This window comes from Panthera onca, chromosome D1 (genome assembly GCF_046562875.1).
Source record: "Panthera onca isolate mPanOnc1 chromosome D1, mPanOnc1 haplotype 2, whole genome shotgun sequence".
Classification (NCBI taxonomy): Eukaryota; Metazoa; Chordata; class Mammalia; order Carnivora; family Felidae; genus Panthera; species Panthera onca.
Genome location: NC_138348.1, coordinates 15,617,205 through 15,645,003, shown reverse-complemented (window position 1 = coordinate 15,645,003; position 27,799 = coordinate 15,617,205). Strand labels below are relative to the sequence as shown.

Genomic DNA, 27,799 nt, shown 5'->3' with positions numbered 1-27,799 from the left:
AGTTCCCTCTATTTTCAGCTTTATCTCCTGTCTTTCATGCTCAATGCTCCATGGTTGCTCAAACATGCCATGCTCTTCCTCTATGTCCTCTAACTAGAATATTTTCTTTGACCTTCTCAGGTGGATTACTTGTAACTTATCATCCTTCAGATCTCAGTATATGTGTCGTCTCCTCTGAGAAACCCTCCCTAATCTTCCAGGCTGGTGTTAAGCGTTCCCAGAGGGACTAAACTCTAAGCAATTGCCTGGTTGTATCTTCAACAACCCCACCAGTATGTGAACTCTCGGTGTCTCCATTTGTTTATCATTATATCTGTAACACCAAGCACTGCACTTAGCAGATGGCAGATGCTTATTAAATATATATTGAATGAATATTATAAGAGGGAAGTGTGAGAATAAGAAACATCCAGTTGTTTATCTAGCAGTCTAAAGCAGAGACATAATGTTTGATAGACGTAGGCATCCCAGCCATTAGAAAAGTCTCCACTTCAATGCAACCCACTTCTGAAACACTCACATAATGAATGCTGAAGATTGTATCTGCACCAAGAGCTCAAACGTATGACCAGCAATCTCACAAAACTAGTCTCCACCATTTCCACAAAAACACTCCAATAAACTCAAAATGCAATTAAAAACAGTCAAAACTGGGACACCTGTGTGGCTTAATGGTCACACATCTGACTTTCGGCTCAGGTCACGATCTCGGGGTTCATGAGTTTGATTCCCACATCAGGTGAGCTCTAGTCCCACTTCGTGTGAGCACAAGCTCTGCTTCAGGCGAGCATGAGCCCTGCTTCTTTTTCTCTCTCTCCCTCTCTTTCTCTGCCCCTCCTGGGATTCTCTGTCTCTCTGCCCCTCTCTCACTTGCACCCTACCTCTCTTTCTCTCTAAAAAAAACCAAAACAGCCAAAACTGGGGCGCTTGTGTGGCTCGGTCAGCTAAGTGTCTGTCTGACTCTTGATCTCAACTCAGGTCTTGATCTTCAGGATCGTGAGTTCAAACCCTGCACTGGGCTGCACAGTGGGTTTAAGCCTACTTAAAAAAAAACCAACAAAAAAAATCTAACAACAACAACAACAACAACAACAACAACAACAACAACAAAACAACAGTAAAAACTATGTTCTGGTATGTATAGTGTTCATCAGCTATACCAAGGCTAGTAAAAATACAACTCCTATGGCACAAAAACAGACACTCAGATCAATGGAATGGAATAGAGAACCCAGAAATGGACCCACAAACGTATGGCCAACTAATCTTTGACAAAGCAGGAAAGAATATCTGATGGAATAAAGACAGTCTCTTCAGCAAGTGGTGCTGGGAAAACTGGACAGTGACATGCAGAAGAATGAACCTGGACCACTTTCTTACACCACACACAAAAATAAACTCAAAATGGATGAAAGACCTCAATGTAAGACAGGAAGCCATCAAAATCCTTGAGGAGAAAGCAGGCAAAAACCTCTTTGACCTCGGCCTCAGCAACTTCTTACTCAACATGTCTCCAGAGGCAAGGGAAACAAAAGCAAAAATGAACTATTGGGACCTCATCAAAATAAAAAAGCTTCTGCACAGCGAAAGAAACAATCAGCAAAAATAAAAGGCAACCGATGGAATGGGAGAAGATATTTGCAAATGACCTATCAGATAAAGGGTTAGTATCCAAAATCTATAAAGAACTTATCAAACTCAACACCCAAAAAACAAAGAATCCAGTGAAGAAATGGACAAAACACATGAATAGACACTTCTCCAAAGAAGACATCCAGATAGCCAACTGACACAAGACAAAATGTTCAACATCATTCATCATCAGGGAAATACAAATCAAACCACAATGAGATATCACCTCACACCTGTCAGAAGGCTAACATGAACAACTCAGGCAACAACAGATGTTGGCGAGGGTGCGGAGAAAGAGGATCTCTTTTGCATTGCTGGTGGGAATGCAAGCTGGTGGAGCCACTCTGGAAAACAGTATGGAGGTTCCTCAAAAAATTAAAAATAGAACTACTCTACGACCCAGCAATTGCACTACTAGGTATTTATCCAAGGGATACAGGTACGCTGTTTCAAAGGGGCACATGCACCCCCATGTTTATAGCAGCACTATCAACAATAGCCAAAGTATGGAAAGAGCCCAAATGTCCATCAATGGACGAATGGATAAAGAAGATGTGGTATATATATACAATGGAATATTCCTCGGCAATCAAAAAGAATGAAATCTTGCCATTTGCAACTATGAGGATGGAACTGGAGGGTATTATGCTACGTGAAATTAGTCAGAGAAAGACAAATATCATATGACTTCACTCATATGAGGACTTTAAGAGACAAAACAGATGAACATAAGGGAAGGGAAACAAAAATAATACAACAACAGGGAGGGGCACAAAAACCTAAGAGACTCTTAAATATGGAGAACAAACAGAAGGTCACTGGAGGGATTCTGGGAGGAGGGATGGGCTAAATGGGTAAGGGGCACTAAGGAATCTACTCCTGAAATCATTGTTGTACTATATGCTAACTAACTTGGATGTAAATTAAAAAATAATAATAATAAAATGAAATAAAATAAACAAATAAAAAGATCATAATAGAAAATATCTAAAGATGACATATAAAACATTTAAAAAATAAATTCTAATAGTTAAAAAAAGTAAAAAAAAAAAAAATGTCACATCATGTGATTTTGAGTCAAAAAAAAAATACAATTCCTAAAACTCAATCATATTAATACTGAGGCAGATTTAAGTACTGATATATTTCGGCCTCTAGAAAGGTATCCCTCCATTCCAATAAACCCTGAAGCATTTGAGCTTACACATTAGTGTAACTTTTACTTTGACCAGTGTATATCAGTTTCCCAGGGCTTAATCATTTCAGGATGAGCTAACAGATGTTGAATCTGTCCTGCCTTGTACTTCAGTATGCTGGACTTAATAGGTTCTCATAATAATGTCTGTCAGGACAGCACCGCGACACAGAAGTCACATTACCGATATGATGAAGGTTTTCCTTGATGACCTCACATTCTATTGGCCACCTCGGAGCCTGCAGAGGCCCACTGCTAGAGAAGAAGGTAAAGAGATCTCGGGGTTCTCGAAGACATGGGCTGACTTCACCAAATTCATCATGAAGAAGCTGCCTGCTCTTAAGAAGTGGTGAACTAAGCATAAGAGAATCTGCAGAGAGAAAGGGAATGAGTGAACAGCTTTCCTTTTCTCCTTGGTGACTTTACAGCTCAACTGTGACAACCAAGTAACTTGAAGCACTGTATTAAAATATGAGCACAGGTGCACAATCCTAAGACAGGTGTCTCCTTCAAGAAGGAGATTTAGTCCAAGACGACAGCATTGACATTATGCAAAGTTAAAATTCTACATTATTAAAATTCTACACAGTCTATTAAATATTTAAATGTAAAGGTTTAGAGTAAGTTAGAAGAAACTTTTTTGTTTTTTAAATCAAATTATGTCATATTATTTTTGCTTAGAGAGAGGCAAAAGAGGAAACTGCATTTCATCCGTTAGCGTTTTAGAGAAAAGTACGTAAGACTTTATTAACAACACTAATAACTATTAACTAATTTGTAGAAATAATCTACAAATTAACTTTCAAATTCAAAATACAATGGTTGAGAGGACACAGAAACTAACGAAGAGGAGCGAGCAGGGGCAGGAGAGAAAGATGAGCTCTTGGGAAAAAGAATGAGAAAGAAAGGAGGAAAAGAGGCTCCCAGGACGGAGAAAAAGAAGAGAAATGAGAGGAAGAAGGCAAAGAAAGGCAAGGAGAGGGGGAAGGAAAGGCCAAAAGCCCCTGGGTGTGGTGAGTGCCAGATCTGGAGGGGAGAGCAGGGAGTGAAGACGTATTTCTGTAAAGCAGCAGCATGAGTTTTCGGGTCTGGAAGGACATGGAATACCTCTGCTCACAGCTTCTATCTGTCTATGCACAGGTGAAGATATACAGGTGGGCCCTAGAAAGAGGAAGAAGGAGGCATGGTTTGTCCTAGGGATCTGTGACTTTCTTTTTTCTTCCCTCTTTCCCTATCCCTTTCCATCCTCCACCCCCATTTAGGGCCCCATTTTTCCTTCTTTTTTTCTTTTCTTTCTCTAAAATTTTTTCTTTTTAATTTCAGGGCCCTGTTTTTTCTGTCTCTTAATTTTTTCCCTAGTTTAATGAGGGGAGGGGGGATCATAAACATTTGGAAAGATGGTAAAGCTGCTCAGCTTTACATCAAGAAATGTAAACCACTATGACAAGGAAATACCACTTTTTTACCTAACAGACACAAAAAGCATTTATGTGTTTTCACATTCATTCTGGCACAGGTGTTAAGTAAACAGGTACTCTCAGAACCTGCTGGCAAGTGGGCAAATCGGTACAAACTTTCTGGAAAGCAGTTTGGCAGTTTATCTAGTAACATTTAAAATACAGAACCATTGATCCAGCAATCCCACTGCTAAGAATTTACTTTATAGATTTTCTCACAAAAATTCATCAAGATACACATACAGGGACGCCTGGGTAGCTCAGTCGGTTAAATGCCCAACTTTTGGTTTGGCTCAGGTCATGAACTCATGCCTCGTAGGTTCAAGCCCCATGTCGGGCTCCGTGCTGATGGTGTGGAGCCTGCTTGGGATTCTCTCTCTTTCCTTCTCTCTCTGCCCCTCCCCTGCTCGCTCTCTCTCTCAAAATAAATAAATAAACTTAAAAAGAAAAAAACTACACATACTAAGACGCTTACTGAAGCAATGTTCAAATAACAAAAATGTGGAAACAACGAAAACATCAAAAGGGAAGTTAAAATAATTATGACATATTAATCAGGTGGAATACTGTAGGTGCCCTTAAAAAAGATGAGGTAGGGGTGCCTGAGTGGCTCAGTCGGTTAAGCGTCCAACTTTGGCTCAGGTCGTGGTTTGTGAGTTCAAACCCCATGTCAGGCTCTGTGCTGACAGCTCAGAGCCTGGAACCTGCTTGGAATTCTGTGTTTCCCTCTCTCTCTGCCCCTCTTTCACTCATGCTCTCTTTCTGTCTCTCAAAAAATGAATAAACGTTAAAAAAAAAAAAAAGATGAGGTAAAAAATTGTGTGTGTGCTCATTTGAAAAAGCTCTGTAAGGTGTATTATTAAACGGAAAAAAAAATATCAAAGTTATAGTATTATAGTATTGTGTATAGTATCTCCTGTGAGTAATTAAAAAGACAAGAATACACAGATACATGAGGATATATGAAAAGAATTAAGACAATAATGACTTTATCAGGAGTAGGGCACGGAGGGCTTTTAGTTTTCCTTTTTTTCTGCCATTTGAATTTGCAACTTTACACATATATTCCTTTTCTTTTGTTTTATTCATTTACTTTCTTTAATGCTTATTTATTTTTGAGAGAGAGAGAGAGTGAAAGAGAGAGACAGACAGAGAATGAGTGAGGGAGGGGCAGAGAGAGAGACACAGAATCCAAAGCAGGCTCCAGGCTCTAAGCTGTCAGCATAGAACCCGATGTAGGGCACCAATTCACGAGCCATGAGATCATGACCTGAGCCAAAGTTGGACCACTTAACTGTAACTGACTGAGCCACCTAGGTGCCCTTCTTTATTATTTTTTCTTCTTTTTTTAAATAAGCAGATTGTATTGTAACCCATTCCTTTTTCTCTTTGTTCTTTTCTGGTTAAAAAACCAACAGCATAAAAATACTTTGCTACAAAGATGATGCAAAAAGATCTTTACTTCAACGACCAAAACAGGAAAAAAAGTCTGGAGTCTGGTTGCTCTAAAGATCATTTTTCCTTAATACCACTGAGATTCTCAATTTACTATAAGGATCATGCATTTACAGCTGCATTGTCCTGTGAGGACTACCCCTTACTGTGAACAAAGTGGACAGAAGCAGTAAGGCTGAGATGAACTTATCGTAGGAGGAGACTTCTATAAGTCCACCCACAGGTTCCCGGGCACATCCTATTATCAATCACACTCTAAACCTCATTCACACTGTTGCCTCTACCAGCTGATTTTGCATTCATGTTTTTTATTCTACTGAGCCTGGCAATCATTTCTTATGAATGTTATCTTGAGTGTCAGTTAAATGGGGCAGGAGGAAACTGAAGGGTGTGGGGCAATCAGCTGGCTCCTAAGCCATCCCACCCAGATGAGTCTCCTTCGCTCAACCCCTGCCTTTCTAACTCCCTGTCAGGAGCCCTGGGACACAGAATGGAAGAGCCTTCAGGGCACTGGGATGTGCGCAGACATAGATTTTAAAACAGAATTGCTGCGTCAAGGGTCGTGCACTGTACTAAATTTCCCAGGTAGTGTCAAATTGCCTTCCTAAAATAGTCTACCTGTTCACATCCCTGACAGCAGTGGAGGAGTGTTCCCCCATACCCTGACCTATATATACTAGGTGTCATTAAAAAAAGCTTTTTTTCCCAAATCCCATAATTAAAAAAACGGCACCTTGACATTTTAATTTGTATCTTTAATCGGACGTGAAATCGAGCATCTTTCCATAAGCCTGTCGACTGTATTTGTTTTTAGGAAAGGCTTGCTCATGTCTTTTTCTGCTTTGGTTGTCTTTGCCCATTTTCCTGTCTGGTCATCTTTTACATATTGATTTGTAAGAGCCTGTTATGTTAAGGACTGTAATCCTTTGACATATTTGTCGCAAACTTTTTCAGTTTGTTATTTTGCTTTCTTCACAGTATTTTATGGCTTTTGAGTCATGTCATTCACAGGTTTTAACTAGAAAAAGGGCACAATCAGATTTGCATATAAAAAAGAATAATGCTGTGTGGAAAACAGACTGGAAGGGGTTAGCATGAAACAAGAGAAGAATTCAGGAGACCAAGTACTGGGGCTGTTTCAATAATGAGAAATGACGGCAGCTTGAACTGGGATCAGGGGAGGATATGGGGAAAAGAAAAGTGAATTGACTTTTGGTTGCATATGTATTGAGGGAGAAATTCAACTGCACACCTGCCCTTAGATTCCAGAAGGAACCTATAAAATCCTTGTGAAAACTTATTTTTTGCTTAAGCTAGCTGAAATTGGTTTCCACCATTCTTTTTTTTTTTTTTTATTTTTTCTAATGTTTATTTTTGAAAGAGAGAGAGAGAGAGAGACCGACCATGAGTGGGAGAGGGGCAGAGAGAGAGGGAGACAGAAAATCTGAAGCAGGCTCCAGGCTCTGAGCTGTCAGCACAGAGCCTGACGTGGGGCTTGAACCCATGAACTGTGAGATCATGACCCGAAATAAAGTTGGAAGGTTCAACTGGCTGATCCACCCAGGAGTCCCCTGGTTTCCACCACTATTATGCAAACTGCCTTAACAAATACATCCATCAAATCTGTGTAAAAATCAATGTGCTCCTCTTGACCAAAGAGTCTTAACAAATTTTCCAACAATTTGAAGAAAAAGATAATCCAGAAGGTATAGTATTTTAATTTAAAACCTATACTCCAAAGTGGATCTAGATAGAACATTTTTGAGTGATGTCAGGAAACGGTGGCCGAGGCTGCTTCTCTGGCTTCTCTCGAGTTAGGCCATATTCTCCTCAATACCTGAAGGAGTTGCTCAAGGCAACTGAATTCTGGGGTTCACAGACACTGATTATTACTCACACAGAAGCTTCTCCTTTTGCAGAGGGTCTGGTACCATACCCTGTCTTTCTCCAAAAGAGCCGCTCAACAGGTATCGAGGATTATTCTTCCAAACATGCTGGTGTGTAGCTGAGGTTGGTAAACTACCTCTGTGACCTATGAATAGACAATTAAACAAAGGTGCTGGAAGGCTAGTTCATCACCTGTAACATCTAGGTTAATACCAAAACCACGACCACTACCAAACCCGCCACTACTTCTGTCACCACCCATCACCCACGGCAGGCTTTTACAATGAACATGTCCTATTTTCCAAAAAGCTTTCATATTCCAATTTACGTGAGCTAAGCATCATTTTCTCCATTTTACAGTGAGGAGAGACTTGAGAAGCAGCATGGTACAGTGGAAAGAGAAAGGTGCCCAAAGCTGCTTTGTCTTGAGGGCTCTTGAATCTGGCTAACTGGAAATTGTTTTCAACAAATTACCATTTTATTATTATTTTTTAAACGTTTATTCATTTTTGAGAGAGAGAGAGTGCGCGCAGGGGAGGGGCAGAAAGAGAGGGAGACACAGAAGAGAGGGACAGGCTCCAGGCTTCAAGCTGTCAGCAAAGAGCCCGATGTGGGGCTCAAACCCACGAACTGTGAGATCGTAACCTGAGCCGAAGTCGGACACTTAACCAACTGAGCCACCCAGGTGCCCCACAAATTATCACTTTAAAAATGAAACAGTTAATAAGAAAGTTTAACAAGGTTGATAGAAATAAAATCAATAATGAAACTTAATTTTATTTCTAGATACTAGGAACAAAGAGAATCAAAATTTAAAAAGATACCATTTATGGTAGCCTAACGATACAAAGTCCCATGACGAATTTACAAATCTTTATTGGGAGACATTAAACAACACCTATGTAGACGAGGAAACAGAGTATATTCATAGATTGCAGAACCAGTATTAGAAAATTCTCACTTCTTCTGAAATTTGATCTACAGATTCAATACAATGGAAAAGGTAAGAACAGCCAAGAGACTTGTGGACAAGATGCAGGCCATGTCTTTCCAGATTATCAAGACTATTTAAATGCCATATGGTATAATTAAGAAAGGGTGGTGGTATTGGCCCAAGGATAGACAGACTCTTGTATACACACTCAAAAGAGGTGACACACAGCAGCACAGCAATGGAGAAAGGAAGTACTTTTCACTTCCCTTCACCTTTCCCTTATAGTGCTAGAAAAATTCGCCATTAGTTCATCCAAGTGCAACTCTTCCAGTTAATCAAACCATTTACTCCATGAAGGCAGAAAAGGTGATGCTAGGTAAGAATGAGATATTACCTTTAAAGTAGCCATAGTATTGAAGATGATGGTACATAAAGTCTTCATAGGGATCAGGAAGAGACTGTGAAAGGAAAAGTCATCTCAGTCACGAAAGTCCTTTCAAGTAATACTGAACTCTTAACAAAAGGCACACAAGAAGTATTTGTTGCAAAGGACAGTATACCCAAGGATTCCGTAAACAAACCGAGTGAAAGACATTCATGCAAATTATTCTATCTTGGGGATCAAGATCTCCTGCCGGAAAAAGGTGCCACCAGAATATACCTTCTGATATAGAAGTACTGGATTTCTGTGGAGTTCCTGGAGAGGGGAGTGTACCAACCTCCTGCTTTACCTCTGTTTCCAGTGCTGGGAACATGTTACTTCTGCATTCTATGCTGAAGACAAGTCAGTGACACCGGCGTCCAGCCACAACCCCCGCCCGATTTCCAAAAGGGCAGCTGATTACACAGAAGCTAAAACACCAGAACAGGACAACTGAAAAAAACTGCCGATATTCTCCCCCACCCTCCTCCACCTGCGCGGCTCTCAGCGAATTTTAGGAAACCCTGCCGCATCGCTCCCTCTTCCCTGCCAACCCAGCTTCTCACACATACAAGCACCTGGCTACTGGTTCCCACTCTGAGGCTCGGAGGCACACCTGAGGAACTAGGGAGGGCGGTTTGTCTTCCAGCCTCTGCCTCCGGAGGCGCCTGGACCCGTGCTGGTCCCATGCTTCCCTCTCCGAGGAGGGAGATGCCCACCACCAGGACGCAACAGGAAAGTGAAAGAATTGCTAATGGGGGGTGGGGGGTAGAGGGATGCGACGGAGTCGTCTCGGGGTAGAGAAGAAAGGTCAGGGGCCCGCAGTGTGGGCCCGCGAAAACGGGACCCAGGGGTTCAGGGCTTTCTGGTGCTGGAGAAGGAGGTGAGGGGCAGTTTCCCGAAGAATAGGGGCGGGGGCGTGGAGATTTCCTAGAAAGGCAGGGGAAGGGTGCGATCGCCTCCGCTCCCCGGCCCGTCCCGGACAAAGGAGCCTAAGCCAGGCGGAAGGCCACCTCACTGCAGGGACAGCGGCCGAAACGCTCAGCGCCCAGAGAACACGCTTGCAGCACTCGCCTGCCGCGGCTTTCTGCTGCTAGGGCCCCGGTAGCCTAGCAACGACGGAGCGGAAGTAGGAGAGCAGGGTGGCCGGACGCTTCCGGGGAGCGAGGCCCCGCCTCCAGGGTATGAGGGAGGAACCTAGAAAAGGTGGAAGACTGGCCTGCCTCCAGCTCTTCACACTGATTCCTCCTTTCAGTTGCAGCCCCGCTTCTGGGGCACCAAAATTAGACCGGTGAATACAGTATCAGTTAGCAGGCCTCAAGAGTAATTCCAGACTTCTTTGCCATTCCTTAGGTTTAGGTAACTGGTAAGTGTTGCTCAGATGGAGCGGATTCCCCTTTTCTTTGACCTTATAGTCTCAGCAGCCCATAGCTAGAATTGAAAAATTACAAAACTGAAACCACACATTTTGACCATGGAATTATCTGACTTTGGAAAGTGCTCCATTCTGTTAAGATAATGACAAACGTACTAGTGCTCTGCAACAACTCCTACACGTCTAGAGAACTGCTAGGGAGTTAAAAGCTTTGCTAGTTGGTAGCTTTTCTAGAAATTTGCTCTAGTAAAATTATAAGAAAAAGTTTATATACAAAATGTCACCCCAACACTTGCATTAATCGTAAATAAAACACACTGATATACAGGACACCCAGTAGGTAAAACTCCTATGCATATAAATGTACTGGAATAAAAATCAAACTATTAACTGTTGTCTTTGGTTAATTTTATAGGAATATAACCAAAGTAGAGGTTACTTTTATAGTCAGAGGGAATAAAGCAATCTTAAAATGTTAACCACATTACATCATTTCCAGGATTTTAGGTCAAACGTTAGCTAATATTATAGTATACAAGCTCCAAAATTTAAGTCACAGAGTACCTTCTGGTGCTAGAAGCCTGTTTTCTCACCGTCCCCACAGCTCTCCCACCCACAAATGACTCAAGATCCTGCTGCTCTTTTTCCCAAGAGCTGTTCTCTTCAGTGTTTACACATGCGTTATGCTGTATTTGATAAAAGACAAGTATGACTGGACTTACAAAGTCTTGATTGTACAATCATGATATAACAGGCTTGGAAGAGCAAGGATAACCAATCAGAAGTATAAAAAAAGCTTTATTAGTGCATATATACAAATTTACAAGGTCAGAAACTGGAGAAATACAAACAGCTTTAAAACACAATTTGCCTTTTCTTCAGTTTAAAGTGACTTTTACCTGATTGTGATACAATAGAAAGTACAGAACAGTAAACTGCTTTTTAAATACTGGAATTTTATGGAGAGTACATTCACATAAAAGGGAGGTGAATTTTGGAACAAGGTTAAGACAATGGAGACACATTAATACATACAGTGGCTCTTGTTACATTTACTGCCACACATGTGAGGGGGGAAGTCCTCAAAATTAAAGATATGAACACCTGCTGCTGCCTGTATTGAGATTTAAATATGCCACTAGTGTGTGAAATGACTGAGCTATCAGTTCTAGAATCTGTGAGAATCCTCTAAAGAGTGTGGCCATCTGTCAGCACAAGGTAAACACCTCAATATACCTCAGCACTTCAGGGGTGGCAGGCTAGAAGAAGACGTCAGAGATTCCGATAATCCCAGTTAAGCAAAACAGAATACAGAGCTGCCTTCTTAATTGCACTTGTTCTGGAGTAGAAGTTAATGAGAGAGAGCCACACTAGGAACTAAATGAGCCTCTACTAGACAGGAAAATCCTTCACTTTTTGTCAGTGAGTCCTCCACTGAGGTATTATACTCATGAACCACATGTTCCCAATCAGAGGTTAATGTACCTAATACGCTGAGTTTGCCAGTGTGAAAATAAAGGCAGCCATGTCAAAGCATTCAGTCAACCTCACCTCACCCTTCAGCAAAACAGAAAAATTACATTTCACAAATGTGAAAACTTTGTATGTCTATGCTTTTGCCCAGGAAATTTATATGCTCTCCCTCATAACATTTTGTTTACTGACGACAGTAAAACTGGTTAAGACTCTGAACTGAATGCACAAAAAAACAAACAAAAACAACCTATAAAAAAAGCACCCCCACCCCACCCCAAACTATGTGTTTGGAGCCATTTTCCTTCTCTTCAGTCTTGCTCGCCAATCCTCAGGAAGCGCTTCAAAATTAGCGTTTCTCTCTGCCATGCCACTGTGAAAACAACATACAGATTATTCACTGGAAAGAAAAAATATGAAACTGTTTATTTCCTAACAAAAGCCACTGCCTAACACTGAAAATCTGACCCATCACAACTACGTTCATTACAATGCTTCAAAAGTTTCTCAGGAGTGAGTGCCTGGGTGGCTCAGTCAGTTAAGCATCCAACTCTGGATTATGGCTCAGGTCAGGAGGTCAAGAACTGAGATCGAGCCTCTGCACTGCCATCTCCAGAGTCTCCTTCCTCCTCTTTCTCTGCCCCTCCCCCACTCACACTCATTCTCTCTCTCAAAAATAAAGTTTTAAAGAACAGTTTCTCAGCTAAGTACCAGCATATTCTTCATCAAATTTCTTAATTCTGATGGGTCAACCAAAGATATACTCTCTCTACAGTTTTATGGATACGTGAGTGCATGCTTAGTTTTATCTATCTCCAGTAACCATTAAAGTCACATTGAAGGAATACAACAATTCTTGTGAAAGTTTTTCTTAGCCCCAAGGAGTTACAATTCTTTAGGAAAGATATATTTTAACCTTCAACTTACTATCAAAGACCTTTGGATATAATGTTTTTGAAATTCTCTTTCGAACAGTTCTAACTATTTGTAAGCATTGCTATCTCATAGCTTATTCAATCATCTTCAAAATACGTTAAACTCAGACACTATAATTACCAGAATGGGTGCATTGGATCCATTTTATAAATCTCTATAAATCTAAAATAATCTAAATACAGTATCTTTTGTGATTCCCCACCTATCATTTTGAAATAGTTTCCTATTTCATCATTGTTAGGAATTAATCATTACTCAATTTCCAGCAATACCAAAAAGACTAAAATAATAAGAAAACCCAAGTAACAGAATCGCCTACAAGGATGAGGCAAAAGCACAAATTGTCAGTAACAGCATCCCCAGCTTTCTTATTGTGTTGCCCCCCAAAAGCATGTAACCTTTCAAGGAAGTAAAAGAGTCTGGAGGCAACATCTTCATTCATAGTACGCCCCCCCTCCCCCATACTATTACTATTTATAAGTAAGCTCTATGCCCCAAGTGGGGCTTGAATTCGTGACCCCGAGATCAAGAGTTGCATGCTCTACCGACTGAGCCAGCCAGGTGCCCCTGCTTTGCTTTGCAAGTATTAAACAAACCAAAGGATAAAAGCAAACAGACAGTGGCACTGTACATTCTAATAATTATGATGGTAAAACTTATTGGGTAAGTAACATTTCAGACTATGGGTACAAAGAGGACCACATCCTAGATGAATTTTCTCAAATTTGAGATTCATGTGTGAACAGTGTATCTCTAACAAAAAAAGAAGTATAATTTTCTCATTAGAAAGGAACACCACCACCCAATTATTTTGTAACAAGAATCAGGACTGGGGTGCCTGGATGGCTCAGTCAGTTAAGCACCTGACTTCAGCTCAGGTCATGATCTCAGGATTTGTGAGTTCAAGTCCCATATCAGGCTGTGTGCTGACAGCTCAGAGCCTGGAGCCTGCTTCGGATTCTGTGTCTCCCTCCCTCTCTGTTCCTCCCCTGCTCATGCTCTCTCTCTCTCAAAAATAAATATTAACAAAAACCAAACAAACAAAAAGAACCAGGATTATGTCATTTCCCTAAAATGACACGACAGGAATCCTTCAGGTTTTATGATGCTGTATGCTAAAATTCATTTCAGAGGGTTTATAAGTAGACAAATGCTGAAAGCAGGTATATAATGACTGCAGAAATAGATATTTTAGGAACAAAAAACCTCTTACAGTGACCATTCTAATTGGTGTTTATAGATCTAAAACTAAAAATGCCTTCAATTAGGAAACAAAAGATGGCTATCCTCTTCCAAATGGTTTCGTTAAGTATTACATTTATGAATGTTGCAAATGTTAAGAACCAGAAGCAATGATAAGCTAGAACCTATCAAAGATGAATCTGAAATATGGCAGCACTATTTATGAGATAAGTATCTTCCAGGTTATGTTGTAACAACTAAACAATTAGTTGCATCCAAAGAATGTTACTCATTTTAGTCTGGACACCTTTAAAACCAAGAAAATAAAGAAAAAAATTTGAGTTAGCTATGCTTACATTCTTAGAAAAATCTCTAATGAAGTTTTCTCCCCTCCCCTTTTAAAATTTTTTTTTAAGTAAGCTATACACTCAAAGCAGGGCTTGAACAGGGGCGCCTGTGTGGCTCAGTCTTGGTTAAGTGTCCGACTTGGGCTCAGGTCATGACCTCACGGTTCAAGATTTCAAGCCCCACATCAGGCTCTTGTGCTGACAGCTCGGAGCCTGGAGCCTGCTGTGGATTCTGTGTCTCCCTCTCTCTCTGCCCCTCCCCCACTCCCATTCTGTCTCTCTAAAAAATAAATAAAATATTAAAAAAATAATAAAAGTGGGGCTTGAACACAACCCCAAGATTAAGAGTTGTATTCTCTACTGACTAGCCAGCCAGGCACACCCCCTCCCCCTCCCTTTAACTTCTGTAAATTATTTGCAAAATAATTTTTTAAATGTTTATTTATTTTGAGAGAGAAAGGGCATGCATGAAAGTATGAGAGGGGGAGAGAGCAGAGAAAGAGAGAATCCCAAGTAGGCCCTATCAGTACAGAGCCCAACGTGGGGCTCTATCCCATGAACCGTGAAATCATGACCTGAGCTGAAATCAAGAATCAAGATGCCTAACCGACTGGGCCACCAGGTGCCCCTGTAAAATAATTTCAAAAAAAATTTATGAAAGGGTCTATTGGATCTACATGGTAAGTGGGACAGGTATTTTTCCTGGTATGCTAAGACAGGTATGTTAAAGACAGTCTTTTTGCTTAAGAGAAACAATCAGTAGGATAAAGTATTAAAACTGTTATCTCTGGGATGCCTGGATAGCTCAGTCGGTTAAGTGCCCGGCTTCAGCTCATGTCATGATCTCACAGTTTGTGGGTTTGAGCCCTGGGTCTGGCTCTGTGCTGACAGCTTAGAGGCTGGAACCTCCTTTGGATTCTGTGTCTCCCCTCACTCTTGGCCCCTCCCCCACTCATATGGTCTTTCTCTCTCAAAAATAAACATTAAAAAAAATTTTAAACTCTTGATATCTATAATTTTGGAAAAGGGTAGATCATAATTCTCACAGGGAAATACTCATTATGACTTATAAACTTTTAGATAAAGGTTTGTAAAATATATCAAAAATTAAGGATTGTGATTTAAAGAATATGACTGCTGCTTTAAAACCACCACCATAACCCACTCATCTGGGGGCTTTTGTTTACCTGACCAGCTGCTGCTGTTTCCACTCTTCGATTCGCTTCTGTGCAGTTGATTCCCGGTCCTCTTCACTGGAACTAGAGTTCTCCTCTTCATCTAACTCACGCTGGATACTCTGCCACTTCTTTACCAAAGACGGCATTTTGGTTTTACTCTTCTTTGCCTAGAACAAAGGGTAAAGGTCAGAAAGAAGAAAATACATAAAATATGGAAATAAGATCCACACAAGATCAAGGTTCTTCTTACATCTAAGGAATAAGTAAACTTTAAAATCAAAAGGACAAAAAAAAAAATCAAAAGGACAGAAACACAAAAAATAAATACTATTATAAATTCTTGCCCGAAATTTCTACCAACTATAAATCTAATTAATGCTTGGTCAAAATTCTAAAAACTGGAAAAAAAAACAAACCCATAAATGTGTTTTTATAAAATTAGGTCAGAAAAATTTCCTTCAGCCTCATTATTCTATGGAATTCAAAACTGTTGCCCTTATCTCAGAATTACAGTGTTTCCTCTTGCAAATTTTAACTAAATGCAGTGTTCACATTAAGTAAAATAGAGCTGAGAAACAAATGACCAGCTTTCCTGGAAACAGCAACAAAGTCAATGACAACAAATATTTACAAAGCAAGATGTATCAAAATATTAATGGTTCTAAGAGGAGATATAATAAAAGTTTTTTGGTTCATCTTCATTTTCTAAATTTTTTCTATAGTAAGTATTTACTTTCAGAATAAAAAAAAAAATCTTGTGAAAGTAGCAAAAGTAGGCCTACATATATCCAACACGGTTTGCTCTATCACTATCATCAGGCTTCTGATCAATGGCACCCTAGCAAAGAGGCCTTCCCCGACCAACCTAACTGGAAACAGCACCACCTCCCAAAGACCACTTTCTGTCCTGACACTGCTTGTTTTTTCTCACTGCATTTTAAAGCACCAAACATGTATGCATTTGCTTATCTGTCTCCCCGACCCCATTCCCCCACTTCTTTGGTTTGTATTCTTTTGTATTCCCCCACAAACATTTGATTCACTTCTGCGTCCCCAGCTTCTGGGGAGAATGCCTGACAAATAGTATGCCTCAAAAATATACTTGTTGAGGGGCACCTGCATCTGGGTGGCTCACTCAGTTAAGCATCCGGCTTTGGCTCAGTTCATGATCTCACAGTTCATGAGTTAGAACCCCCACATCAGGCTCTGCACTAACGGCTCGGAGTCTGGAGCCTGCTTCGGATTCTCCATCTCTCTCTGCCCTTCCCCTACTCATTCTTGCACACTCCCTTCTCAAAAATAAATAAATAAACATTAAAAACAAAAAAAACCTGATGTTAAAAAAATAAATAAAACCAAAAACCAAATTTGTTGAATCTGTGATTAGTTATGGGAAATTCAAAGGCTCCTGTATCAGACATGGGGGGAAACATGTTTTTTATCCCTATATTTTGAAGAGCTATGTACTTGAAGACCTGACCAGGTTACACTAGAAACACAACAAGCAGTTGAGTGATAGGTGTGATTAACCGCTGCTGGGCTCATCTTGGACCAGGTATGGGGGCCCACCCTGTTTTTCCTGCCTGTACTTGAGAGATATTTCTTAATTCCCCAAAATCTGAGAAAGTAAGTTTTAGATTTTCAGTCTTTCTTCTATTACTTTGCTCTCTGCTCAATACCGTATTTTGACTGTAATGGACAGTTCTTAACGTTCTGGAGAACTTAGTGCTCCATCTGTTGTGTTTACACCTTTAGCCCCACACACCCCCACACTCTAGGCTGTCATTTCGCCTGTGGTTCAGCCTCACACACTGCATACATACCCTGCCAACAAGCTCCAAAACAGCCCACCTGGGGTTAGCACGGAACCATACATGTAAAAAGTAACATGAACTAGTAATGGTCATATGTGGACAGAGGGCTCGGTGAGGTATGACCTCTCACTGAACACTGTCAAACATGACTAAAATCCAAAGCTCTAGGTAGAGTCACTGTTGTTTCCTTTTGACTTCTATGGGTTTTGTGAAAAAAATTTTTATCACATTTGATTCCTGTCATGGGAAAATAAGTTGTTTTAGAAGTTATTTATTGCCAATCACATCCAAAACCATGGATAAAGAATTATACTGGCTGTTTTTTTCTTTTTAAAGTTCACTTATTTTGAGAGAGATAAAGTGCAAGTTAGACAGGGGCAGAAAGAGGGGGAGAGAATTCCAAGCAGGCTCCGCACTATCAGCACAGAGCCCGACACGGGGCTTGAACACAAGAACCATGAAATGATGACTGGAGCTAAACTTGGACACTTAACCAACTGAGCCACCCAGGGGCCCCTGCAATGGCTGTTCCAGCACATTTTTACAGGGGAACAGGCAGTCAGATGAATAAAGATCCAATGGCTAGGACTTGTTTTCTAGCCTTTTTTTTTTTTTTTTTTTTTAAGGGCACTTGGTATTTTAAATTTTTTTTTAACGTTTATTTTTGAGAAAGAGACAGAGCGTGAACAGGGGAGGTACAGAGAGAGGGAGACACAGAATCTGAACCAAGCTCCAGGCTCTAAGCTGTCAGCACAGAGCCCGATGCAGGGCTCGAACCCACAAACCTTGAGATCATGACCTGAGCAGAAGTTTGGTGCTTAACCGACTAAGCCACCCAGGCGCCCCTAGGACACTTGATATTTTTAATAAGTGTTTTATTTTATTCTTGAGAGGACACATGCAGGGGAGGAGCAGAGAGAAAGGGGGACAGAGGATCTGAAGCAGGCTCTGCTGTGGAGCTTGAACTCATGAACTGTGAGATCATGACGTGAACCGAAACTAAGAGTCAGACACTTAACCAACTAAGCCATCCAGGCGCCCCTAGCTTATTTTCTAGTAAGCTGCACACAAAATTCTTCAGCAACAAGATTGAAAACATGCATTTCAAATATTCTTAAACATCCAAGGAAGTATATTATTTTATATTCTTTTAAAATGGCCTGTAACAAGAAAGATAAGATTATCGTTGTTTTAATATGAAGTACATAAAAAATGACATATTAACAAATTACAATTCTGGATTTCCTAAAGTATTATTTACAAAACCATTAAAGCATGACCGGCTAAGAAATTACTTACTGCATGAAATCTTTGGAGAATTGGACAAAGAGTGTCAAGGAAGGCTTCGTACAAGAAATGATTCCCCAGCACTCGTTGTTCTAACATTTAATTGTGTAAAGAACAAAAAGTAGTGGGACTGGTAGACAAAGCAAAGATATGGAGGTGGTAAACAGTATGTTGGCTCAGGAGAACCATATATGCTATAGTATAGACCTTGACACTATATTAAAGACAGTGTTCTAATTGTTATCATTGACTTCCATAATATTTACTTTGTTTCCGGATAATTTCTGAAACCATAATACTAACCTGGACAAGGGGTTTCAAGTGGAATCACATGGCCTATTCTGTGTGAACACATATCTCATTCAGTAAGGTTCCTTTAACCATGGTAAGGCAAATGAATTTGCCCTGCTGATCCCTAGAGAAATGATTCTGGTTCAGGCAGATAAAGTGCCAACACAGAGAAAAAGCTGATGAGAAACTTTGGGTAATCAGGGCATTCAAAAGTGGCCACTGAATGTGACGTGACATCAGTAAAATGGAAGGCCGTGAAGCTCCAGGCCCTGTTTCCCCAAGGAAACATTATGAAAACAAATACAGACTAAAATTGCTTTATGGGAACTCTGGAAACAAGATGAAGATCTGCAGCAAACAAGAGAACACTCAATCAAGAAGCCACACTTGAGACACCTGCCTAGCTCAGTAGGTAGAGTATAGGACTCTTGATCTCAGGGTTTTAAGTTTGAGACCCATGTTAGGTCTAGAGAATACATAAAAATAAAATCTAAAAAAAAACAAAAAACAACAAAAAAAAGTCACACTCAAAACGGTAGGAGATTTTGTGGCATGTTTGCTTGCCTTTGCACCACCCTCTCCTGTGTGGTTGGGATGAAACAGCCCAATTCTCAGTTCCCTACCTGAGGAGGGAAGGAAAAGAGTAAAATATTCTCTCTTCTGTCTGCGGCTGCCTGAAGGACTGGTTTCAGTACATTGACTAACCTGGAGCTCAAGCGGTAATGGCAGCATATTTTGAATCTCAGGTTGGAAGCCATGAAAGGCAGCAGCAGGTACTGCAGCATTGTGAAAACCACAGGGAAACTGCAGTCTTGTGGATACCTAGGAGCAGAGATTATGGGCAGAGGAATACTAAACAACATATAAAGCTCCTAGGAAAAAAGAAGGTGTAAGACAGGAAGATGAAAATTAGGGGCATCTGGGTGGCTCAGTTGATTGAGCACCCGGCTCTTGGTTTCAACTCAGGTCATGATCTCATGATTTGCAGGTTCGAACTTCACGTCCAGCTCTGTGCTAACAGCAAAGAGCCTGCTTGGAATTCTCTCTCCCCCTCCCCTGCTTGCTCGCACACAAGTTCTCTCTCTTTCAAAATACATAAACTCAAAAAAAAAAAATAATAATAAATTAAATGTATACAGATGGGGGGCCTCTTGGGTGGCTTGGTTGGTTGAGTGTCTGACTCTTGATTTTGGCTCAAATCATGATCCCAGGGTCGTAGAACTGAGTCTTGCGTCGGGCTCTGCACTGAACTTGGGACATGCTTAAGATTCTCTGTCTCCCCCCTACCTCTCTCTCATGCTTGCACACTCTTAAAAAAAAAAAAACAAAAGGGGCGCCTGGGTGGTGCAGTCAGTTAAGCGTCCGACTTCAGCCAGGTCACGATCTCGCGGTCCGTGAGTTCGAGCCCCGCGTCAGGCTCTGGGCTGATGGCTCGGAGCCTGGAGCCTGTTTCCGATTCTGTGTCTCCCTCGCTCTCTGCCCCTCCCCCGTTCATGCTCTGTCTCTCTCTGTCCCAAAAATAAATAAAAAACGTTGAAAAAAAAAAAAAAAATTAACAAAAAAAAAAAAAAAATCTACACAGGGGATATAGATGCCCAGAAAAGGCCCAAAGAGATCTAAACCTTCATGCTGGGCTTCTTAATGAAGGTCTTTCCACAAAGAGAACGCATGTGCAAAGACTGGGAGAGACAGTTGTTTTGCCAAATGCCTCCTTTTCAACAAAGAAAAAAATCACAAAGCACAGATGAAACTGGCAAACATGTGCATTCAAAGGAACAAAATAAATCTCTAGAAACCAACCATAAATACATACTTCAGGCTCACTAAAGACCTTAAAACAGTTGTCTTAAATGTATTCAAAGAGCTAAAGAAAAATAAAGGCAAAGAACTAAAGGAAATCAGGAAAATTACACATGAATGAGATTATCAACAAACAGGTAGCTATAAGAAAATGCAAACCAAATAGAAATTCTGAAGCTGAAAAATGTGAACTGAAAAATTCATTAGCTCAACAGCCAACTCTGATAGGCAGAAGAAAGGATCAGCAAAATTGATGGTAGGTCATTTGAAATTATGGAGTCTGCAGAGCAAAAAGAAAAACACTGTGAACCATTGAATTCTACTCCTGAAACCGATATTGCACTGTATATGTTAACTAATTAGAATTTATATAAGAATTTGAAGAAAATACATAAGTGCATTTTCAGAGATTAAAAAAAAGAAAATGAAGCAAAGTGAACAGAATCTAAGTAATTTATAATACACCATTAAGTGGACTAATATATGCCTTATGGGAATCCTAGGAATATGGAAAGAAAACGGCAGAACTTATTTTAAGAAATAAAATATTTTAAGCCACAGTGCCTGGGTGGCTCAGTCGGTTAAGTGTCTGACTCTGGATTTCAGCTCAGGTCATGATCTCATGGTTTGTGATATCGACCCTTATGCTGGGCTCTTAACTGAAGTGTGGCATCAGCTTGGGATTCTGTCTCTCCCCCTCTCCCACTAGTGTGCATGCTCTCTCTCTCAAAATAAATAAACAAAAAAAAGAATAGCCAAGGGGCACCCAGGTGTCTCAGCTGGTTGAGCATCCAACTCTTGATTTTGGCTCAAATCATGATCCCAGGGTCATGTGGGACTGAGCCCCATGTTGGGTTCTGTGCTGAGCATGGAGCCTGCTTAAGATTCTCTCCCTTTCTCCCTCTGCCCCTCTCTCCTGCTTGTCTGCATGCTCTATTTCCAAAATAAATTTTTAAAAAATTAAAAAGAAATAATAGCTAAAAACTACTCAAATTTAATGAAGACATGGATATACATACCCAAGAGGTCTAACAAACTCTAAGTAGAATAAGCCCCAAAAGATCACCCTGTGACACATAACTTGTCAGAAACCAAAGAGAATCTTGAAAGCAGCAAAAGAAAAATGACCTGTCATGTACAAAGGTTCCTCAATAAGATTATCAGGATTTCTGGAAGAAATGGTGCAGGCCAAAGGCAGCAGGATGATATATTTAAAGTGATCAAAGAAAAAAAAAAAAAGTTGAGAATTCTGTACAGGCAACACTTTCCTTCAAAAATGAAGAAGAAATTAAGATACTCCTAAATAAACAAAAGCTCTGGGGTTCATTATTGCTTGACCTATCCTACAATAAATGCATAAGGGAGTTCTTCAAGTTGAAGTGAAATGATGCTAAATACCTAAGTTGTCATACAAAAAAATAAAGTTCTCTGATAAAGGTAAACACATGAATATGAAAATCAGTAGGATTGTGATTTTGGTTTGTAACTCTTTTTATTCTTCTACAGAATTTAAAAGACAAAAGCATAAAAAGTAATTACAAAGCTATGTTACTGGGCACACAGTATGTAGAAATATAATTTATAACACCAATAACATAATGGAGTGGGATGCAGCTATATAGGAGTGGTTTTTGTCTGCAATAGAATGTATCAGTTTAAAACTGATTATAACTTAAGCACATTACATATAATACCCATGATTTCATAAAGAAGATGAATATAAGGGCGCCTAGGTGGCTTAGTCAGTTGAGCGTCCAACTTTAGCTCAGGTCATGATCTCACAGCTCGTGAGTTCGAGCCTCACGTCGGGCTCTGTGCTGACAGCTCAGAGCCTGGAGCCTGGTTCGGATTCTGTGTCTCCCCCTCTCTCTGCCCCAACCCACTCGTATTCTGTCTCTCTCTCAAAAATAAATACACATTAAAAAAAAACAAAACACTTTTTAAAAAGATCTTAAAAAAAAAAAAAGAGGGGTGCCTGGGTGGCTCGCTCGGTTAAGCGTCCGACTTCGGCTCAGGTCATGATCTCACGGTTTGTGAGTTCAAGCCCCGCGTCAGGCTCTGTGCTGATGGCTCAGAGCCTGGAGCCTGTTTCAGATTCTGTGTCTCCCTCTCTCCCTGACCCTCCCCCGTTCATGCTGTCTCTCTCGGTCTCAAAAATAAATAAACGTTAAAAAATAAAAATAAAAAACATAAATAAATAAAGAAAATGAATATAGAACATATGCTAAAGGAAATGACAAGAAAATCAAAATGTGTCATTAAAAAAGTCAACTAAAGGGGCGCCTGGGTGGCGCAGTCGGTTAAGCGTCCGACTTCAGCCAGGTCACGATCTCGCGGTCCGTGAGTTCGAGCCCCGCGTCGGGCTCTGGGCTGATGGCTCGGAGCCTGGAGCCTGTTTCCGATTCTGTGTCTCCCTCTCTCTCTGCCCCTCCCCCGTTCATGCTCTGTCTCTCTCTGTCCCAAAAATAAAAAAAAAAAAAAAAAAAAAAAAAAAAAAGTCAACTAAACACAAAAGGTTCAGGCAGTGAGAGGAGAAATGAGGACAAAAAAATCTTCAGAATACATACAGAAAACAAGTTAACAAAATGGCAACAGTAAGTCCTTCCCTGTCAGTAACTACTGATAATAAATTAGTAATTTACTGATGTAAATAAATCTCTCCAATTAAAAGATGTATTCTGGCAGAATGGATTTAAAAAAACAGAACTGAATTGGGAGCCTGAGTGACTCAAGTCAGTTAAGGGTCTGACTATTGATTTTGGCTCAGGACATGATCTCACAGTTTGTGGATTGAGCCCATGCCTGGCTCTATGCTGACAGTGGTGGAGTCTGCTTGAGATATTCTCTCCCTCTCTCTCTCTGCCCCATCCGCAAGTGCGCACTCTCCCTCAAAACAAATAAACAAAAAAACAGAATTGAAGTGGTGATGTCTGTAAAACGTTAATTTTTTATCTAAGGATACACACAGATTTAAAGTAAAAGGACAAACAGACTCCATGCAAATAGTAACCAAAAGAAAGCAAGGGTTAACAACATTAATGTAAAAGAGACTAAGTAAAAAACTGTTACAAAAGATGAAAAAGGACGTTATATAATGCTAAAACTGTAAACCAAATAAACGATCACTTATGATAGTATCCAACAGAATAAAGAATAAAATACCTAAGAGTAAATTTAGGAAAGGAAGTAAAAGACTTCTACACTGAAAATTACAAAAAATTGCCAAACCCCCCCCCCCCAAAAAACCCTGAAGACCTAAATAAATGGAAAGAATCTTGTGTTCACAGACTGAAAAATCCAATATTGTTAAAATGGCAGTATGACCCAAACAATTCAGACATGAAATGCAATCCCTATCAAAACTCCACTGGCTTTTTATGCATAAATAGAAAAGCTGAATAAATTCGTATCAAATTACAAGGGGGCCTAAATAGTCAATATTGAAAATTACATACAAAGTTGGAGAACTCATACTTCTACATGCTACTGAATTATATACTTTAAAATGTTGGTTTTTACATGAATATCACTTCAATAATAAAAATTTTTAAATAAAAACTTGGGAGAGATTTACTGTACCTTATCTTTCTTTCCTTTTTTTGTCTTCTCAGATGGTGGCATTTTGGGAGCTGGCGGCGGTGGTGGTGGTGGTGGCGGAGGAGGAGGAGGTGGTGGTTCAATAATGGCAGTGGTAGGCACAGCACCTCGGGCCTGGACTGGCTGCAATGTGGGAGTCACTGCCATTGGGACAGAACATTCAGCATAGCTCATGATTGCAGGAGCTGTTGCTAGTCCTAGGTAATTTGACTGTAGGGCCATTCCTCTGGCTTGATGACCCATTCCTGTTGCTGGATGGCTAACAGATATTGCCTGGTGTCCAATCCCTGCAGACTGGTGTCCAATCCCTGCTGCCTGATGACCTAACATACAAGCCATAAAATAAAACTATTAAGAAGGACACTTTGACAAAGCAGAAACAAAGATAGAAAAGGGATTTGGGGGTTAGATCACCTATAAAATGATGCCAATATACCTTCTCCTCAAAAAATACAGCCACATTTTCTGGCAGCAAAATATTTCTGAATACTTTAGTATTATGGTACTTTTTTCTTTTAAAAAAAAAAAAGCTCTAAGCCCAACGTGGTGCTTGAACTCATGACCCCATGATCAAGAGTTCCATGTTCTACGGACTTGAGCCAGCCAGGCACTTCAGCATTAAGGTACTTAAATTATCAAAATTACTGATGTGATGTAAGTGCACAGAAAACAATATGGAACATGTCAAATTGTTAACAGTAGTTTTTAGTAACTGAAAGAAAAACATATAAGGAGTTCTTGAAATGAAAAGCCTTTACATGATATCTAAAAGCCTTTTATGACACCTAATTCCAAAAACAAAGATGTAATATGTTCAGGAAAACAGATTTCAATCACAATGCTTACCTGCAGCTATAGCTGACTGGCTGTAGAGGACTGGAGAACTACCAATGGTAGCTGATCTCTGAACTACTGCATTACTAATTTCTGTGGCTTTTCTTTTTATCGCTTTAGTGGAAGGAGAACTAGAGACGGCAGAATCAACTGAACTCTGAAACAGAAGAGAATCTAGTCAGTGGCTAAAAGCTCTAGTTAAACATCCTCTTCTAATATAAAACATGGTGTCAGTCATGCCCCAGTCCCCAGAAACCCTTCGGAATGCCAAAGAGCATTTCTCACCTGGCTAGTTACAACTGTGGTTTGTGTGGAAGGTTTCAATGGAGTATCCTCCTCTGTTCCTGGGGCAGGAGGCTCTTCACTTCCCTCATCCTCCATCTCTACCTCCTGGATCTCACCATCTTCTACAGGAGGAGGGGGAGGGGGAGGGGGAGGAGGGGACTCTGGGGGTGGAGGTGGGGGTGGTGGCATTTCCAAAGGTAATGGAGGTTGAAGCACAGGCACATTCGACTGAAGGAGAGTCCAGAATGGAGTAAGTGGCATGAGTGATGAAGAAGAAACTTGGCCAGAAAAGGACTCTTTACAAAGAGAACCTATGAAAATAAATAGGAGTCAGGAAAAGGGCAAGACAAAAGCTCCATGGCTTACATTCACAACAATGTTCAACTGCCTAGTGAGACAACTGGACCTACAGGCATCTATTCTCTACACTCATACTACTGAAATATTAAGCAATTCAGTTCAAAAATGCTTCCATAGAAAGATAAATTTATGAACCCCACAGTTAGCACCTGTCCTAGCTGTTATATACTAGTGTGTTCTTTGGGCCCAGATTTATGGATAAATAAATGAAGTACATCACATCAATTCAATGAGAAATTTGGTCATTGAGCTTGAAGTTTCTTATTTCAAACATTCACAGTTTCAACATACACAACTAGAAGGGAATGCTCTGGGTCTTTATTTCAAAAAAGAAGAGGGGAGTAAATAATGTACATTTGTGATTCTGATTCCGTGTTATTTTATTTTTTAGCGAGTAGATAACTGATCATGGATGACCCAGAGAAGTACTCATTCAAAATACCTTTTATTAATCTGGGTTATTACTAAGTTTTAAAAATCCATTTGCAAGGTGGTCTTGTCAACTCTATCATTCCTTTGTACCTTTGTATGAATTATTTGCTAAACCACAGCAACACAAATCAAGGAAGGTATTTTTTTTTTATTTCTGTGATGAGAAAGGGAAATTTAGAAAAACAAATCTTCAAGGTAAAGGATAACAAAGGCACACACAAAAGAGGTATTTGAAGATGCAGAAGATCTGAAGTTGCTGAAGTCTGAGTTAAGAAATTATAGCTGAAAAGCTGCAGGATCAGCTTTCCTCAAATTCTGCAAAAGCCAGTTAATTACTGTCCTTTCTCTCCTGGGAAAAGTTTTAAAGGTTAGAGAAAATAGGAGGATATACTTACTTGTAGCCTTCCCCATCCCTCTTTATCGTCAATAGGGAAGTTTCACAATATATGGGACTATTAGATATATATCCCAGGAATGCTGAAGGGAATTTTCTCCCTAAAAATCATAGAATTTAGGAGTAGAAGAGACATGAGAAATCATCTAGTTCAACTCTCTGATTTCAAAGGTAATGAAACCCAGGAGGGAAATGACTTGCCCAAGATCATACAGCTCTCAATGACTAGGTCTGACTCCTAGTCTAGTGCTATTTTACCAAGAAGTCTTGGTGAAATACCAGGGATCTAACAGATTTAGAAATCACAGTTAAATAAATCTCAGTTTGGGGCACCTGGGTGGCTCAGTTGGTTAAGTGTCCCACCTTCGGCTCAGGTCATGAACTCACGGCTTGTGGGTTCAAGCCCCACATCAGGCTCTGTGCTGACAGCTGAGAGCCTGGAGCTTACTAAGGATTCTGTGTCTCCCTCTCTCTCTGCCCCTCCCTCCCCCGCTCATGCTCTGTCTCAAAAATAAACATTAAGAAAAAAAATTTTTTAATAGTACAAAAAATAAATCTCACTTTTCATGGAATAGAGATCTAAATGCAATCACCTGTTAAATTTCATGGTCAAAAGTGATGGTATAACCATATACCATAAACAAAAGTCTCTATGACAAGGATAAAACCCTTTATTTACTTGGCTTGAAGATACCACGCTGTTCTCAATAAGGTAAAACCTAAGCCATTATGAACCATTTGGCTTTTAGGATAGCTTTACTTTTTATGGAGCAGGTAAAAATATTACACAAAAGATTTTAAGAATAGGATTTACAAGGTTACTGTAATTATTCTGAGATGTTGCTTACTTAGCAAAGGAAAGGAGCACTGAAAGAAAAAATTCACCAGAAAACAAGAATGCAGTTTTCCAGCTAATAGACTTCAAAAGTCTCATTAACTTTTTTATTTGGTCATATCTAATGTGAATTTATACACTGACCTTTAGATGAATAAAGTTTGGGTATGGCCAGGCAGTTTACTATGTTACATAATAATAGAACATCAAGATTACATCAGAACTAAGGTAATAAGTACTGAGAATTAATAATTTATCAAACTTCCTTCTACTAAACCTTCAACAACATTTGGTAGGTAAATGAATAAGCTAAATTTTACATACTCTCGTCTAAAATCATAATGCAACACAGAAATGTTTATGATGGCAAAATGCTACTATGCAAAGCAACTCAAGGA

The 27,799-nt window shown here is 40.1% G+C and overlaps 3 protein-coding genes across 12 annotated transcripts in view; 1 reads left to right on the top strand and 2 right to left on the bottom strand.

Moving 5' to 3' along the window:
* AGBL2 (AGBL carboxypeptidase 2) overlaps nt 1-11,036 on the bottom strand; it is a 47,319-nt gene extending 36,283 nt beyond the window's left edge. For 6 of the 8 annotated variants that reach the window (XM_060606660.3, XM_060606655.3, XM_060606659.3 and 3 more), the window contains exons 1-6: nt 9,598-11,036; nt 9,280-9,412; nt 8,955-9,018; nt 7,637-7,771; nt 3,935-3,988; nt 3,012-3,197 (exon numbers count right to left, since the gene is read on the bottom strand). In XM_060606660.3, coding sequence (XP_060462643.3) covers nt 3,012-3,197; nt 3,935-3,988; nt 7,637-7,771; nt 8,955-9,018; nt 9,280-9,315 — 475 coding nt within the window. In that variant the 5' untranslated portion in view covers nt 9,316-9,412; nt 9,598-11,036. The remainder of the gene's footprint in view (nt 1-3,011; nt 3,198-3,934; nt 3,989-7,636; nt 7,772-8,954; nt 9,019-9,279; nt 9,413-9,597) is intronic. The other 2 variants (XM_060606656.3, XM_060606657.3) reach the window with 2 other exon arrangements.
* FAM180B (family with sequence similarity 180 member B) overlaps nt 1-27,799 on the top strand; it is a 336,925-nt gene that overhangs the window by 101,059 nt on the left and 208,067 nt on the right. The window lies entirely within an intron of this gene.
* The window catches only part of FNBP4 (formin binding protein 4), a 45,087-nt gene continuing 28,422 nt past the window's right edge, over nt 11,135-27,799 (bottom strand). For 2 of the 3 annotated variants that reach the window (XM_078433462.2, XM_078433463.2), the window contains exons 13-17: nt 25,381-25,691; nt 25,108-25,252; nt 24,244-24,584; nt 15,482-15,639; nt 11,135-12,202 (exon numbers count right to left, since the gene is read on the bottom strand). In XM_078433462.2, coding sequence (XP_078289588.2) covers nt 12,112-12,202; nt 15,482-15,639; nt 24,244-24,584; nt 25,108-25,252; nt 25,381-25,691 — 1,046 coding nt within the window. In that variant the 3' untranslated portion in view covers nt 11,135-12,111. Of the gene's footprint in view, nt 12,203-15,481; nt 15,640-24,243; nt 24,585-25,107; nt 25,253-25,380; nt 25,692-26,567; nt 26,668-27,799 lie in introns of those variants that run through there. The other variant, XM_078433464.2, reaches the window with a different exon arrangement.